The sequence below is a fragment of the Macadamia integrifolia genome, chromosome 14 (genome assembly GCF_013358625.1).
Source record: "Macadamia integrifolia cultivar HAES 741 chromosome 14, SCU_Mint_v3, whole genome shotgun sequence".
Taxonomy (NCBI): domain Eukaryota; kingdom Viridiplantae; phylum Streptophyta; class Magnoliopsida; order Proteales; family Proteaceae; genus Macadamia; species Macadamia integrifolia.
This window is the reverse complement of record NC_056570.1, coordinates 16,540,325-16,558,163: the sequence shown is the minus strand read 5'-3', so window position 1 is coordinate 16,558,163 and position 17,839 is coordinate 16,540,325. Positions and strand designations below refer to the sequence as shown.

General features: G+C 36.8%; 2 protein-coding genes across 5 annotated transcripts; both read left to right on the top strand.

Annotated features, from left to right (window-relative positions):
* The first annotated feature begins 1,651 nt into the window (after window positions 1-1,651).
* Window positions 1,652-6,298, top strand: LOC122062108 (protein shank-like). Of its 3 annotated transcripts, none has more exons than XM_042625764.1 (6): window positions 1,652-2,204; window positions 3,178-3,289; window positions 3,400-3,571; window positions 3,659-3,846; window positions 4,784-4,925; window positions 5,824-6,298. In XM_042625764.1, the coding sequence occupies exons 1-5, from the start codon at window positions 1,798-1,800 to the stop codon at window positions 4,904-4,906; spliced, it is 1,002 nt and encodes a 333-aa protein (XP_042481698.1). In that variant the 5' UTR covers window positions 1,652-1,797; the 3' UTR covers window positions 4,907-4,925; window positions 5,824-6,298. The 3 variants fall into 3 exon arrangements, with proteins under 3 accessions (XP_042481698.1, XP_042481697.1, XP_042481696.1); XM_042625763.1 differs by having other exon boundaries at window positions 1,654-2,204; window positions 3,656-3,846; window positions 4,784-4,929; XM_042625762.1 differs by having other exon boundaries at window positions 1,655-2,204; window positions 3,656-3,846.
* Window positions 6,299-7,933: 1,635 nt separating this feature from the next.
* LOC122061297 (sodium/hydrogen exchanger 4-like) lies at window positions 7,934-16,525 on the top strand. Of its 2 annotated transcripts, none has more exons than XM_042624523.1 (14): window positions 7,934-8,549; window positions 10,822-10,940; window positions 11,041-11,138; window positions 11,296-11,355; window positions 11,482-11,528; window positions 11,635-11,829; window positions 13,878-13,924; window positions 14,049-14,115; window positions 14,711-14,811; window positions 15,024-15,125; window positions 15,371-15,512; window positions 15,606-15,668; window positions 15,780-15,863; window positions 16,049-16,219. In XM_042624523.1, exons 1-14 carry the CDS (start codon window positions 8,394-8,396, stop codon window positions 16,073-16,075), a joined length of 1,308 nt encoding a protein of 435 aa, XP_042480457.1. In that variant the 5' UTR covers window positions 7,934-8,393; the 3' UTR covers window positions 16,076-16,219. The 2 variants fall into 2 exon arrangements, with proteins under 2 accessions (XP_042480457.1, XP_042480456.1); XM_042624522.1 differs by having other exon boundaries at window positions 7,939-8,549; window positions 16,060-16,525.
* The last annotated feature ends 1,314 nt before the right edge of the window (window positions 16,526-17,839 follow it).

Sequence of the window (17,839 nt, the reverse complement as noted above, 5' to 3'; positions counted from 1 at the left end):
TAGTCTTTCACATTTGAAAAACTACGATCGAGATTCCTTTGTTAAACTAAGTTAGCCAGGTTGTAATATATGTTCTCTTCTTCTTCTCTTATTTATTTTTATATTTTTATATTTTATATGACTACTTTGTCCAATTAAACATCTTCCTAACTAATTGACCTTTTTTTTACAATTGTCTTACTTTTTCTTCGATCAAGGATTTGATTTGTTATTAGAGTGAAGAATTTTTTTTCAATTGAAAGATATTTATTTACTTATTTTTTTCAATAGAATAATTGTACTCAATAAATATATTTGAGTATGTTTAATAATTTAGACATTAGTTTTTAAAATAGTATAGGAAAGGGAATTAATAAGGTCAAGTTGGTCTTGATTGATCAAAATGCAATTAGTATAATTATTAAAATCTAAAAAAAATATTCATTGATTTGAGTTTATTTTTATTTTTTAAATATTTTGCAGTTTTTTCATACTAAAACCTAGAATTTTTTTTCCCGAACCAAATGATCAATACTTATATCTCCAACTTGAATAAAAAGATATTTGCAATTTTGATTAACCCTTTTTTTGTTTAACCATGTTTGGATGTTTCTAAAACCTTATTATGAATAAACTTCAATTTAATATATGGTCTTGAGTTAGGTTCCAATCAAGGTCCCCAAAACCTTGGACCTTGGTAGCAATTTCCTTGTTTCGATGGTTAAGCAACCTCACCTTCAGGTGTGTCAAAAATGAGGTTGGACCAATTGAAATCGACTAAACTCTTTATCAATCCGGTGTTAAGTTAGGTTTTTAGAAACGTTAAAAGGCTGAAAACTTATTGATAAGAACCAACCAAACCAACTATTTGAATTGAAACCCCATAAACTATTAAAAATAAAATCAAAACCTCGATGAAATTGATAAAATTTAATACTTTTGTTTACAATTTTTTTTTTTAAATAAGTAATTATCTATGTAACAATAAAAGATGATGTTTCCGAAAATCCTAGACAAATCCGACCCATCATTTCTTACATCTATTTCACATATTCTCACTCATAGATGGGAGAGTGTGCTGTTGGAATGGTTATCACTTGCCCACATGGTAGAATAAATACAACATGACATAGGCCTAACAATAAATAGATTAATAAAAGTTCATTAAAAATCGATAAGGAACCAAAACAGATCGGATCGAGAGTTACCGGTTCGGTTTGACTTTATGGACCAATTTCTTATTGGCCCAAATAAAACCGAAAAGGTTCCTGTAATCTACTCAACCTGAACCCAATCTGATGGTGGACAATTTCCTTGATCACGTGATTCGTGTAGCATTTTAATTGGCCAGAAATGCCCATGACGCCTTTAAAGCCTCCTTTAATCTGCAACAGTTTAAGTACTTCACCCCAGACTTCGTGCCTTAATGCTGATAAGGGCATTATGGTAATTTCATATCACTGTATATTCCTGATAAAACGACTGGTCTTTCTTGATTCGAGGATTATCCTCTATTTGATGACAATTTTACCCTCACATCACCCTACAAAACCTTCAGCCATTTGGATAAATATTAGGGTATTTACATAAATCCAAAAAATTTTAAATATCTAAATGTGAACGAGGAGGACTTTGCTGTCATTTCAAAATATATAAGAGAGAAGAGAGAGACAGAGACAGACAGAGAGAGAAAGAGAAAGAGAGAGAAAGGCCAGAGAGAGAAGAGAGAGAAGAAAGAAAGAGAGAGAGAGCAGGCCAAGGAGGGAACCGTTTGAGTTTCCGTTTTTTCAGTTATTATATGAAACTTCAACCACAACAATGGTGTCGGACCAAGAAATAGCAAGCGGGGTGGAATCGGTACTCCGTCAATCTGATCCTCGAGGTGTTACCTCTCTCAATGGCGTTGTTCAACAGTTGGAGGCGAAGCTAGGGTTAAGTCTTTCCCACAAAGCTGGCTTCATCAGAGACCAGATCGACCTTCTTCTCCGTTCACAACCCCAGCAACATCCTCCTAAGGACCATTTTGCCCTTCAACATCACCCTCAATATCAGAATAACCATCCCCAAATCCCTCAACATTTCGCCCTTCCCCTTCACCGCCATGAGGAGCTCAATTTTCGAAGCGCTCCGCCGCCGGCTCAGCCACAACCACCGCCGGTGACCAAAGTTGATGCTTTTGTTCAGAATGTCGCTGCCCCACCTGCCCCTGAAGTACCCAAAGAAGGGTTCGCTTCTTCTCTTCTGTTCTAGGGTTTCCGTTTCAGGGTTTTTAGAATTTGAGTTTCGTTAGTTAATTTTGTACTGTACAATCTCTGTTATCGTCTTATCAAAGTGTTTTTCGGTAGCAGAGTGTGGAGGTTTTAAGTTTTCTAGCAGAAATTTCTTTCTTGGAAGCAGAATGACGGAATTCTTAGGCGAATGCTTATGAATTGCTTCGATGAGAGTAACGATTCTCTCAAATTAATATTTTTTTTTATTTGTACTTTACTTGGGTATTCTTTTTCTAAGCATGATATTTGATAGTTTCCCCTTTCCTATTTTTGTTCTTCTTGTGCCTAGGTTGGTTCTAACTGCATATGTTCCGTACACGGTAACACTCATGATGTGACAGATGTGTCCCTGTATGTGGCTTCAATTTGGTTTGGAAATTCGACCGTTGTGTCCAGTTTTCTACCTAACTAATTAACAAATTGTTTATTTCTGTGTATAGCTTAGTAGAAAGACTTTAAGATTGTTCTTCGGCTATGTTGGTCACTTGCAACATTCATTCGCCGTTATCTATGTTGTTGTTCCAATGTTTTGCTGCATTCAGAAGTGGCAGTCTGTCTGCACTTGTCCCCTTTTGCTGATGTGGTGGTTAAACTTTGTTTGGGTTGTATTTGTGTCAGTGTTGAGGAACTATTGTAGTACTGATATTTGTTATTGCTTCTTTCTTGTGGTTTTAATCAGCTTTTACCCATCAAAAGGGGTATTTTATCTGACGTAACAACGTTCAAAAATTCATATGTAATTCTGGGTTCATTCCTCATGATATGTTTAGTGTCATACATCTTGAGTGTGTTAATTTATGCGGATCTCTCTGGTCTTAAGTATATTTTACTGTTTTAAGTGGGTTCAGATGTATCATTTGTATGTGCCGTATTAGTGTAACATTATACTTGACCTTATTTATTTTTACTGTTTATCACTTTATCGCAGTGCTCCAACTGGAACCAAAAGAAGAGGTGGCCCGGGGGGGCTCAACAAAGTTTGTGGTGTTTCACCTGAGCTACAGGCCATTGTTGGTGAGCCAGCCCTGCCAAGGACACAGGTTTTGTTTCTTGAGTCGACCTATTACTTTTAGTAGTTGGTCCTCTTGTTAAATATCTTTGCTGATTAATATATCTGGGGTTCCTATTGGCACTGTTATTTTTGGTGCAGATTGTGAAGCAATTATGGGCTTACATAAGGAAAAACAATCTCCAAGATCCAAGCAATAAAAGAAAGATAATTTGCAATGATGCACTGCGTGTGGTGTTTGAAACAGACTGTACTGACATGTTCAAGATGAATAAATTGCTAGCCAAGCATATTATCCCTCTTGAACCCACAAGTATGCATGTCCTATTCTTAATTATTTAAAATTTTTGGTATCTGTGTAATATGGATGATGGTTTATGTGGTTACCTACTTTCAGAAGAGTCAAGTCGAGATTCTAAGAGGACAAAGTTAGATGTGGAGTCTGCAGTTGAAACTACTGAACCAGTTGTACCTTCTGTGATAATATCTGATGCCCTTGCCAATTTTTTTGGCACTGGAGAAAGGGAAATGCATCAATCGGAAGCTATAAGACGTGTCTGGGAGTACATTAAAGCTAACCATCTGGAGGTAGGTAACCTGGTGCCTACTTTTTTTTTTTTGGAATATCATTTACAAATCCATTTATTCGATTTGGCATTGCTTTTTGTTAGTTAACTGTTAAGGAATAAAGCATGGATGTGAAGGAGAAATGAAGACAAGGTACACCTCCCAGATGGATGTTTAAGCTTGGGTTGAGGGGAATCCCTCTACATGGTGGGGGAATGCCCACCACGATGATTTATGTGCTTGGTTATATGAGAAAACTGTTTTCATTGTGACAGATGGCTTTGTGGGAATTATTTGGTCAAGAAGTATGTTTTATTTAATTCTACCCTCTGTGATTCCTTGGCTTGGTTGTCCTTTGTGGATTAATTATTTTACCATTAGCAGCTTCCTTCCAGCAGTGGCTTGACACTGGCGCCATTGTGGAATTGTTCGACTCTTCTAAAATGCATTACTATTTGAATGAGATGGAATGACCTCGTGTTCATATTGCTGGTGTTTTCTTTTGTTTTTGTGCAGAGCATCTGACTTTGGCTTTCAGTGTTTGTGCATTATTTTGCAGAGTGCAGATTTATTTGTCATTGTCTTTCTATTAGCATGTTAAATTTTATGATATGGTGATCTCATGTACTCCACCCATGCATACGCACATCTTTGAATTCTTGTTATCCGTCACTTTTATCGTACTTTAAGATAAAATGATGCACTGAGAGAATGTAAAAATGAAAGTAAGCACCAACAAATAGATGATCTTTACTTATACTTTGACTTCTGTGTTATTGCATTTACTCATTTTTAACCTCTTTAACCTGGTCTGAATTTGTTGATACTTTACTGGCTTCAACTTTAGTGTATACTAGTTCCCTTTCACCCCACTCCCTGTGGATGTCAAGCATCATTATCTGTCTAAATCCCAGATAAACTAAAAGCAATTGGCATTTCAACCTAACTTTTTTTATAGGACCCCCTAAATTCGATGGTGATACTTTGTGACTCAAAGCTTCAAGAACTTTTTGGACATGAAAGTGTTTCCGCATTGGTGGTATCAGAGATGCTGACTCGCCATTTCTTTAAGCGATCATGATGTCCTGTAGTGTTGACTGGTTGGTATAAACTCTACACATTTGCATTTTCTCTTTGTGTTCCATTTCTATTTTTGATATCTAGTCCTTTTAGTAACATGCCCAACTGTTGGTATGTAAACTTCGTATGCAATTGATCTTTCATATGATTGTCTTGAAACCTGAAATCTAAATTTTTCCTTTTGTGACCTGCTTCACTCGATTTTCAAATGAACTGTTTCTATTTGTCAGTTTATATCTTCCTCAGTATTTTTCAGACGAAATAAACATAAGGTTGTTTTGTTTTTTGTGGTATAGTTGCTGCATTTAGTTTTATCCATACTTGCTATCATCAGAAAGTGGTATTGTCTATTCAAGTACTTATCACGTGCCTTGGTTGCTATCATCAGGTAGTGGTATTTTCTATTCAAGTACTCAACACATACCTTAGGTTAATGGCAGTAACTTGGTAGTGTGCATGTGTTGAGATCTCTCCCTCCCTAGTGTTGAGGAGTAAAATGCCAAAAGTCAGGGCCAACTCTAGTCCACCTCTCCTGTGACTGGGAAAACGGGAATTTTTGTTATTTGGCACTTGAGCAGTTGGGTAATGCCGATGCTCTTAGGTTGTGCTTGCTTGTGCAGAATCATTTATGGGCCTCGGACGTATGTTCTCAGCTCTGAGGCTATGCTTTCACAGCTCTGGGCCATGCTTGATTGGTTTAAGGGTGTACAGGGATTGAATTCAAAATTGGATCTTGATATCTGATGTTACTCATTGATCTTTTTTGTTGTTTGTTACTCGGACTTTTGTGGTTTTGTCATTTTTGAAGATCTTGGGAGTTTGATCTGATTTGCTCTTTCAGATAACATCAGCAATATTGGCTTCCCAGTGTGATCTCTAATTGGGAACTGATGTAATTCTTTCTGGTGTTGCTTGTAGGTGTAAAGCGTCAATGCTGACTAGTCAGTTCTGACACTGTAGCAGATACTTATTTAAAGGACACCACTTTGTTTTTATGTGCTGTGGTTGGTTAGATATTATGTTCTTCAGACTCATTTATGAGCAAGATGAAAGTGTATTGGGCCAATGGTGAGGAATATGTTGTAGTTAACAGTTAACACCATGGTTCTTGGATTCAGGTTTTCTACTGATGTCAGGGTACAGTTCCTTTATTACCTATTTCTATCCACCTAAAAGCTGGAAAAGGGTAGGTAACAGGAAACTTTTAGGGTTTAATTAGAGCTTGATACTTACATCCACTGAATGTTTAATATTGGCTACATGGTCCGTCGTGTTGCTTGCAGTATAGTAGCAATTTTTTGACATAGAAACAAGCATTGTCAATACAGGTGATGTAAATTGTCAATACCCTTCACTCTTTAGAATGCCTGTGTTCAATGTATTTTGCATCGTATGTCTTGGACTACTGAGAGCTTAAAACAGCTAAATACTTGTGAATTCACTACAAAAGATGCTCTTTCACGGGTGAATACATCGATGCCTACATCGACACTTAATACACACATGACATTACCACTTTCACAAAACCTAAAGCAAGTTCATATGGTCCTAGAATAGCCAAACAATAGTTCTCCAAGATTTATATATCAGAGTTTCTTTGACTTGTCATTTTAAGAAAGACAGTCATCCTCCAAAATCACCAGGTTTCTCCCTTGAGTTTTCGAGAAGAATCACCAACCAGAGAGTGATCTTTGAATTCTAAAAGTTTTATCTTGTACTTCTTTGATCCAAGGACATTAGTGATGATCATAGATATTTTCTCATTGATGCTGTAACCCACATTTCTATTGTAGCATGAAAAATTGATTAGGGTTCACTAGCATTACAAATCCATGAGTGGGAGTTGAATGTTGGAATTACTCTCATCTGAAAGACCCTTATGACCTTGTATTGATTAAGTGTTGCGAAGTATAGAAATGGCTACCCATATCCATGGGATTGCATGGTAGCAGTTTTATGTACTGCAAGGAAAGAAATGACTTCACCACCCTAGCAAACATATCGGTATCATATCAGTTGCCGGAGCCAGATACCAATGCAACACCGATACAGATCAGTTGATACGGTCGAAAAGTTTTTTTTTATCTTGAATTGGCCCACTACGGCCTATCATACTGTTATCAGGTACATTATACTTGTTTTATAACTTTGACTTCAATAGTGAACATAATTATCAAATGGGAAAAAGAAACCTAAAAGATAGCGTGATCTCTGATCTCTGCACCCAAACATTGTGAGAAGCGAAATGACCGTCTCACCCTAGATATAATACACATCACTGGTTCTTTCAGAGGCCGAATACTGCTCCCAATAGAAGTTATCTCCTCCTTGAAAAGTTGGGTTGGGTTGATGCATTTGAAAGTTTAGGCAGCCTCGAAATGCTACCCTTCTCTTTCCTAGCATTTGGTCCTAGCTGTTCTATTATGTATTTCCACCCATTAAATAGACTAAAATTTTGAACAGTTATCTAATCAATTATACTCGTGGAAAAAGCTTAAATAATGCAATTCATGCTCCTTCCAAGTACCTTTTCCATAAGGCTAATGCACTTTTCTCCAAGAGGACTGATGATGTAGAAGTTTGATGATTATAGAAATATGTTTTATTAAATTACAGATATCACTAGTCAAATTTGGTGGCCTATTTCAACAATATATACTCACCATGCATGAGATTGCAAGTGATAAATTTTTATATTTTATTTTCTTCCCATGGAAGGTCATGAAATTATCCATTTGCCCCTTATGTATGAAATTGTTTGGTCGCTCCACATTGATAGGCTCCTTGATACCACTTGCTGAAAAAACACACTCCATTGTTTTATAAGCTAGTTCTCTTTGCCAATATGTTAGTATTCAAGTTAGAAGTGAAAGAAACCTTTAGTCCATGATTGGTTACACTTCGAGTCTTTGTTCCTTTCGATAGATATAATCAACGTCACATAAGTTGATTTATAAGAGCGAATTTCAGAACGTGTGTATCAGTAGTATTAAAGCAGTGGATCCATAATCCCAATCCTCACACGAAAAGAATGACCCAATGCGAAAGTGAAACCGTTAGAAAAAGATTACTTCTTGTCAGACACTTACAGAGGACTAAACTAAAATGAACCGCTATGTTCGGAAGCATGGTGATTTGTTAGGATCCCACGTCAACCACATGGGTGATGATCCTTGTAACGTCCATAGTCCACTGTTCATCTCCTGCATGCTCTGTTCACGTAGAGGAGAAGTAATGTAGCTGAGAAACACATGGCAACTCTGAAAACCACAAGGGCTTCTCTCCCTTTCCTATCCAACTAATTACTTTCGCCCACTTTCCGGTGCCTCTTCCTCCTCTCCTTCACTTGTCATCTGGGTTCTGGTTGATTGGCTCCCTCTCCCTTCTCTCATTTTGTTTCAGATTTCAGCCTTCCCCTTTGTTCCTTTCTTTCCTCTGTTTCGCCTTTGTTGTGTTATGCAAAACCAGATAAAGTACATTTCAAGGCAATGTGGTCGGCTGGTCTCACTGAAAACCTTACGGACGATCACACCGACGTCGTCTCCATATCGGTCTTCGTTGCTGTGCTCTCTCTCTGCATCGTCATCGGCCACTTGCTGAAGAAAAAACGATGGCTCAACGAGTCCATTACTGCTATTTTGATTGTAAGTCTCTGTTCCCACATTTTGATTCTGAAGAAAGAATGGCGTCTTAGTTCTATAGATTAATCAAAACCCAAATCATCAAGTTGGGTTAGGAATTGGGACTTACTTGGGAGGGGGTTGCATGATCCGTGTTCCTCAGAATTCCTCTTTAAACCAAAGAAACGAAGATTTAGCATTTTTCTATAAAATCCCATTCTGCAATCATGATTTGTTGGACTCAATACCTGGATAGCTATTTTCTCGTTGTTATTACTTCTAACTGGCACCAATTCTGTGATTGATGATTGAAGACACAACCCAATACTGAGATGGAGCCTGTTCTTATTATTCCCCCCGCCCGCCCTTTTCTTGTGGAACTGTTAATTTACTCTTAAACAATTTCAATATTGCTACACTATCATGTGAACAGATGTGGATGATCCTTTCCTATTCTCATGCAAGTGGCGAAGATATTTCTGAATATCTATTGATTTAATTGTTGTTCTATCATCGAACTCAGATAAATTAGCATCTATGGCAAGCAAGTTTCTAATGCTTTTATGCAGGTGCTTGGTGAAATTGTGTCTAGTATAGCTATGCCATAGAGTAGTTGAGCTCATCTGGACAGAAGCTGGAAATGAGAATCACATTGGGACCTCAGTATACTCTTCTTATCTCCCTGACTTATTCATGGGTCTGCTTCACCTTTGTTCAAGATCCCAAAAGATTGCTTTCGAAACTTCAAAAAATATCTACTAAATTCTCTATATTTGTGAGAACCCAATCCGTAATGATATATCTGCATCATCTCAATCATCTAGTTAGATTCCAACTTCAACTAGTAACACCTGAAATAGTTAGTGAGGATCAGGAACAGGGTCTTCATTTCTGGTTAGTTGTTAAGTCTGTGCTGATTTCCTCTGGTCCACATATGAGAGATACAAGCACAAGAAGCTAGCTTACAATCATGGTACACATAACTTGACTCTTGAACTTCTCAACAAGCCACGCGAGCTCCATTTTCTGTGCCTGAATCTCATCCTAGCTTAATGTGGAGCAGGATCATGTGGAAAAGTTCCAATTGAGCATATCCTCTTTTTTTTCTGTGCGGGCTCCACCCTAAATGCCATTGGGTCCTATGCGACCTACTAGTCTAGGCATGGAAAATAATGTGGGGTGCATATAAAAGGACACCTTTTTGGTCTGTATCTTTTTAAATATTTGAATTCGTATTTTGGAAGAGTATTGTTTGTGTTTTAGGCTTTCCTGTGTTCGTGATATTGGCCTCACTATGGAAGTTCTTTAATGATCTATCTACCAAGACATCTCAAATTCAATAAAATTTGAGAAAGTTCAGATCATACACTGATATTGTATCAATCCATTGGATGATTTTTTAATTTTCAGTTTCAGTTAGGTGCATCATGTAGAAGTCCGGCCCAGGCAGGCCCAATAGACTGAGGAGAAATCTCACTCGCTTTGTTTATCCCTTCTATGTAGTCCACAAGGATTGCATCCAACTCCAACAACCCTTAGCATGATTTCTTAAATTCCCAATTTGAAATCCTAATCAAGGTTCTCTGTTACTTACAGTGAAAACTGGAAAGGAAAAGAATATGATCCTCTTCAATCCAATAACCTTTCTGCATCTATTAGAATCATTATCTAGTTGTCTAAAATCCAAGGTCAACATTACAAAATCCTAGCTGAAATGGTAGATACCCTAGCTTAAATCACCTATTCAATCAGTCCCTGACTTTTCATATACTACAGCTTTAGAATTTCCCAAATATCTTGATTGTTCACAAAAGTTGAAAAACAAATATCCTTGGATAATGCATATCTCGACTCGGTTTCAATAACTCTAATTCTTAATGGAAAACCCAGGAGAAATTGTAGTTTTAAATTTACCCTATGTAGTCCTACTTCAATTTAGTATCAGACCGCTTGATGTCAAGCATCATGATACTACCAGAATTTTGATCTACAAGAACTTCCAAAAGAATAAATACATAATAACACCTGGAACCAATGGAAACCAGAAGATTCTTCATTCTATGAATAAACAATTAGGACATCTATTGATACTGGATCTTTATTATCACCTTTTTTTTTCATTTTTTTTTTTTTAATTATGAAAATTTGAATGATGTCATTGAAAAATAATTTGAGTTTACTGAAATTTGTTTCCAATATTCTGGCAGAAAGATATTTAAATTCGAATTTGGAGGATTCTATGCTTATGCATATCTTATGTGGTTATTCATCCCCTCTTTTTGCCGTTTTAACTCAGGGATGCATTACTGGAACCATAATCTTACTTTGGAGCAAGGGTTCAGATTCTCACATCGTGAGATTTGATGAAGAATTATTCTTCATATATCTTCTTCCACCCATAATCTTCAATGCTGGGTATGTACAACCTACAAAGAATTGTATTTATAGACATGAGGAGAGCCAAAGTTTTTTCCTGTTGAGAATAGTATGCTTATTTATACTTGCCTGTGCACAGTTTTCAGGTTAAGAAGAAGAAGTTCTTCCGTAACTTTCTAACTATTATGATGTTTGGAGTGGTTGGCGTTTTTATTTCTTCAGCCATCATTTCAACTGGTAATATTGAAGCTATATACTACAGCTCTCTGTGGAATGGTTCATCCAATATTGTTCTTGTTGCCACATTGCTCTCTCTCTCTCTCTTTCTCTCTCTCGCCCTTGCCCTCGCCCTCATTGGATTTGCTTCTAAACCATCAATGGATACTTGATTTAGGCTGCTGGTGGCTGTTTCCAAAAATCGGTTTTGCTGGCCTCATTGCACGGGAGTATCTCGGTGTGGCTCTAGTCCCTTCCTATCTTACTTGAGTATGCTATTTGCATTCTGAAATGACCCCTAAATAATTTATCCAATAAATAACTCTTTGGTTGCCATTGAATTTTTTTTTATATTTGGATTCAGCAATGGGGACAATATTCTCATCAACTGATACTGTCTGTACGCTACAGGTTGGGTAGCATCTTCTTTACCATTGGTTTCAAATTTTATCTGATGATTTCAGGTTTCTTTCAAATCTGAATGTACAATACTGTAGTACACTACATTCACATGTAGGTCTTGAATCAAGATGAGACTCCTCTCCTTCATAGCCTAGTTTTCGGGGAAGGAGTGGTCAATGATGCAACATCAGTTGTTCTCTTCAATGCAGTCCAGAAACTAGATGTTTCTACATTTGATGGTTGGGCAGCACTTCATGTCTTCAGGGACTTCCTCTACCTATTTTCAACAAGCACTGTTCTTGGAGTTGCTGTAAGTTCAGATTTTTCTCTTCCTTTCTCCTCTTTCTCTCCTCCCATACCTTGCACAAAGAGACAATGATCTGTGATATGTGTTTATTGTATACTCCTGTAATGCTTGTGAACTCTCAAACTGTTACATGGATGTTCTGTTGGCCACATGCTCACAGAGTTCAACTTTTTGGGCCATCCTTTTTGGCAATGACAGTCCAAAATAAGATCTCAAATGCAAATTTATGCACTTTTCTCTAGGATTTTGAACAGCAACTTATTCCTTCGTAACTTTTGAAAGTTAGCTTCTAATGAGCATCCTCATGTGATGCATCTTCGGTCCTATCAGGGCCCATTTATGGCCTGACATCTGAATGTAAGGTTCGATCAACACATCTACAACTTGTGTGGTATGCTCAATTGGAGTTCAGTAGTGTGTGCTTCTTCTGTATACACTTTATTCTATATGATTTTTCATTTTTGGGGGCAGAGCCAAGGGGTGATTGCCCACTGGAAATTCTTGGATTAATGTATGGTACATGTGATATGAAGAGGGGGGGGGTTGAATGGATGCCGGGTGGACGTGAGTTCCCCCACCCCCCAAAAACTGCATCAGTACTTTTATGTTATGTATCTTGTGTATTAGATTTAGCCAAAAGAAAAGATGTATGTCTTATGTATGATGTATTATCTTATATATAGCATATTACAACATAGTAACTGTAGAATGATATATATCAATGGATAAGGTCTTTGAAATGCATCTTAGGACAAGTGGCTATTGGGAGACCCATATGACCCACCATGTATTGAATTTTTCTCCTGGTAATTTCAGTCATCAAACTAGAGAGGATGATCTAGCCATTCTTAGAAATAGATTAGGGACCACATTGATTGGCCATGAATCAAATCTTTCAGTACATACTCAATCAGAGGCACACCATGTATTGACACATTCTCTCTCGTGCAAGTGCTCTGGTAGAAAAGAGAGCAAATAGAAAGAAAAACAAATTATACCATAGAAGCCACGTGAAATGCTGAACAAAATTGACTTGAGGATTATTCCATATGTAGTAGTCTTTTGTGCTTAAAATTTCCAAGTGAGTAGCAGATGATGTCAGCAGCATGTCCACAAAGTTTGAGTTGCCATTTGGAAAATAAAGGTTCCGCAGGATGTTGTGTAATGATTCATCTGACTCCACAATGTTCACCGAATAACATTATCCACATATGTAAAATATATATTGGACATAAATAAGGGTACACTTTAGGTAGTTGTTGTTTTGATTCACACTGTACAAGGTTGCTCTTTCATATATACAAATCTATCATTCAATGTGATGTATTAATTTTCTTGATTCTAAGGACAAAATGCTCCATCCAGGAGATCTTTAGATGAAAAATTAAGATATTGGATGTGCCTAATGACAGATTGGTCTCTTTGGAAGGCGGTTTTCCAACAAAATCTTTAACAAGAAACTCCTAGCTGGCATTAGGTGTTATCTGGTGCCTCTATCTTATGAAAAAAAATATTGTGGTACTATAAGTAGTAGGGCTAGAGCCAGAACTTTGCCTCCCATAGTGGGTGGAATTTTGCTGCCTCTGGAAGAAAATCCTGTCTCCACCCCCTATTCATACTTGTATATCTTCCACCAACTACCCCAGAGTGCCACACTGCCAACAAGATTCATTGAAGTTTCCTTTATAATTCTCCTTTATGGTTGCTTTTACGCCTCAACTACGATGAGTAGAATGACAATATGAAGGTTCCATATCCATAATGTTACTGATTTTCATGATAAGAACCTATGGAAGGCCACTCCCAGAATTTTGTTTTACTACATGCAATACTGACTGAAATGTCCATTGGGAAATCATCTTAATTTTGTCATTGTCATCTAGCATTTCTGATTATTATGTATTTGATTTTGGGTGCATACAGAGAGACCTACATTAATACCCAAGTTACACAAATTGGAAGTGACCATTCATAAGGGGGAAGATCTTCCACTAGTTATTTGTTCTTTGTATTTCTGCATTGTTGTTGACTTGTTTGTTATCTTCTTGTAGGCTGGCTTATTGACTGCTTATGCTATCAAATCCTTATACTTTGATAGGTAAGTGATCTATCCAAAGGGCTTTCACCCTAGAAATCTATTTACTTATCTTTCTGTTACTGCAACAACCTATTGTCATATTAAATCAGGCACCTCCCAGATTTATAATGTATATTTGTTGCAGTCATTCAACTGATCGTGAAATTGCCCTTATGGTTCTAATGGCTTATCTGTCCTATATGCTTTCTGAGGTAATACTTTGTGATTGCAGAATGCATATCAGCATGTCCATAAATTCTTTGATGACTCAGTCCTTATTGTTTTCTGGAGGCCGGATAGTTGTGGAGTATTCCTTCCTAGCTTAAGAAGTTACTGTCAATTGTACCTTGTCTCAGGCAGTAAATTTCTGAGTGAGAAAATCTATAGGCATGTAGGGCTGGAAAATCTACAAGCATGGGACTCCATTTGATGTGGGTCATTGATTGGATTGGAGGACAGCCTGATTAGATTGTTATGCTCACTCCCATCTAATTGAACGGTTGTTTTTTGCTTTTCTTTTTCCTATCGTAAATAGAAATTGTTCTTCCTACCAGTTTGCTGTTACAGCCCTGCTAGTTTATGTGTGAAATATGGAAGGTGAATGAGTGAGGGTAGCTTGATATTTCATAAGGTCTTTGCATCAAATGTTGTCTCCATACAATTCATTAATGTTTGTTTGTTGTCAGTCATTCATTTTCTATCTAATAATTATATGAAACTTTGTGATGTTCCATTTGGCAAGCTTATAAAGGAGAAGACATGAAAGACAATCAAATTGCAATCCTTAACTGGGTTTTATTTGTGCAGCTGCTACATCTTAGTGGTATTCTTACAGTCTTCTTTTGCGGGATTTTGATGTCACATTATACATGGCATAATCTGACTGAAAATTCAAGAATCACAACCAGGCAAGTATGATTTTGTGGCCTCTAGGAACTTCTACTCTTCTAAAGATAATTTATAACGTATGTGTGCTATTTTCGTACTATTTGGTGAATCCTAGCTGCTGGTTTGTCGTGGTTTTATTATTGGTCTTTGTTTCAAGTGATGGATTCTAGTCTATAAATAATTTTTATGATGGTCTGATGATGCATCTGATAACTCAACTCTTCATTTTTAGGCATACATTTGCAACAATGTCCTTCATTGCAGAAACATTCATCTTTCTATATGTGGGAATGGATTCTCTTGACATTGAGAAATGGAAAATGAGCAAGACAAGGTAAAATTTCTTCTATTCCGCATCATCTTGAGCTTAGGTCTGCATTTGCACCGTATCCATGAATTTCCTGTTGGTAGTTCAGTCTACAACATGATAAACAGGGGAGACTTTTTTTTTTCTTTTTGAAATATTCACCATGCTTGCACAACCTGGCAATAAATGTTCATTCACCATAATTGTACGTATCAAACATTATTCAAAAAAACTAAAATTGGTTTTTCTTCACTTTCTTTTCTTTATTGCAGCTTCAAAACCTCACTGGGAATCTGTAGTACCACACTCTTGCTAATATTGCTTGGACGTGCTGCATTTGTGTTTCCTCTGTCTGCTTTATCCAATTATATGAATAAAAATGCCGAGAGAAGACCAATTACATTCAAACACCAGGTGGCTATATCCATCTTTATTCATTCAGAATCATTATACACAATGAAGGCAGAAGTAAAATACAATTTAATGGATACAATCATTTATATCTAGATTTTAATTTGGTGGGCTGGGCTTATGAGAGGAGCTGTCTCTATTGCTCTGGCTTTCAATCAGGTGAGTGCTGTTCCGAGACAAAAGCAAACATAGGATGAAGTAATTGATTGAAAATGCACTATACTATTAAGTTTAATTTTGTTGTTCTACTTTTCATCTTGGCCTATGAAGTTCACACTCTCAGGCATTTCATGGAATCCAGTTGATGCTACAATGGTTAACAGCACTGTCATTGTTGTACTCTTCACTACGCTGGTAAGTATGATCTTGGAAGGGTTCCTTTTTTTCCATTCAATGATTAGCAGATTGGTTGTTGGTAAATGGCTCTTAGATTTAGACCTTAGGAATCTGTTGCCTCACATTTTCCAATCAGATATTTGGACGTGCCTATGATGGATTGGATTTTCTATCCTAATATCAGTTTCTAACAAGAGCAAAAGTTCTATTGCAGCTCTTTGGATTTTTGACAAAGCCACTCATAAATGTACTCCTTCCTCATCAAGCAAGGGACAACCACCACAATCGAGACCCAAATTCCCCCAAGGAAGAGTTCAAGCTTCCGTTGCTCAACTTTGAAGAATCTGCCACATCCAATATTCTCCGTGCAAAGAATAGCCTATCCATGTTAATAGAAAGGCCTGTATACATCATACACTCATATTGGAGGAAGTTCGACGATGCCTACATGAGACCGGTATTCGGTGGACCAAGCTGATAGAAGGCATGTCTCTTTAAGCAGTGAACTCTGTAGAATTCTCAGAACCAAGTGAAATCCATTGTCAATTTTGTGAAACATATAACATTAGTCCATTTTACTTTTGAATCTCTATCCCTTTCTTTGTTGGACTCTGTATAATTCTTTCAGAACCAAGTGAAATCCATATTCAATTTTTAAATAAACATACAGCATTGATCCATGTTACTTAGTCTTTGTCCTTCTTTTTGTTGGGGACTGCTCAGCTTGATTGTCATCATCTTCTTCCTCTTTAAAACTTCTTATGATCCTCATTCTAAAACTAAAAACTTGAAAACCTACCAACCTACCAACCTACTACCCACTTGTGAGTATACCCCAAGGGGTAGTTCAGTTGGCAAGGACCAACACTTCCCAATTCAGAGGTCATCAGTTCAACTCTTCTTCGGGTCCCAAAAAATAAAAATTCTTAAATCTTAAACCAAAAAACCCCATTACAGGTCAATGAGTATACATTGTAATTTTCAAACCTAAAAATGGAAATTTTGGTAATCATTATCCAACAACAATAAACTCAGCCTTATCCCAACTTAGTGGGGTCGACTATATGGATCCATATAAAAAAAATAGGAAAAAAAAATTCAAATAGAAAGAGGTAAGAAAGAGATGAAAATATGAGGATAGAATAACGAGAGTAAGAAGAAAGAGGCACAACCCAATAATGGAGTTGGCTACATGGACGTTTGCCCTGCAATAGGCTCTATCCAAGGTAATCATTATCTAACTTGATTGTATAAACTACTTAAATTCCTTACTATATTTAGTAATGATGCTTTTTAGATATATCTTTTATTTTACATTTCAAATCCAAAGGAATTAGATGCAGAATTAATTAATATTTTATAATTAAATTTGAAATGATTTGAAGTGAACAATATAATCATATGAGGTAATGATCACAAAAATTACATTTTAGATTTAAAATTTTTACTTTCCTTTCTTTTTTTTCTTTTTTTCTTTGCAAATAAAAAGAGCATTTTGCAATTTAACTTTACTATATTTGCACTCAAATAATTAATTACTTGAATAATGTTAGAGGAAATTATATTCCCCTTTTCTGTACATTTCAAGTATTACACTAAGACTCCTTGCGAAGTTTGAAATTACAACCACACCCTATGCTGCTAACCCTGTCAGAAGTTCACGATAAATGATTCATTTACCGCGGTTAAGAACACAGTGGCTGAGGTCTAAATGGGTTAGTGATTCATTGGTGAATAGAAATTCTGGCGATTCAAAGGGTTTATACTCATCAGAAGTGGTTTCTTCTCTAATGTCGTAATGATCTCGTCTACAGAAGAAATCCAAATGAAGCTCCTTCACGTTCTTTCTTGTTGGAAATCTGATCCAATTCACAGCATCCGACATATATCGATCATTGGGATCGAAGCAAAGCCTAAATCTCTCGATCTTCTTAACGACATGGATACACATCGATTGACGACGTCGACGAATTGTTCCGGTGCTTGGTTGTCTG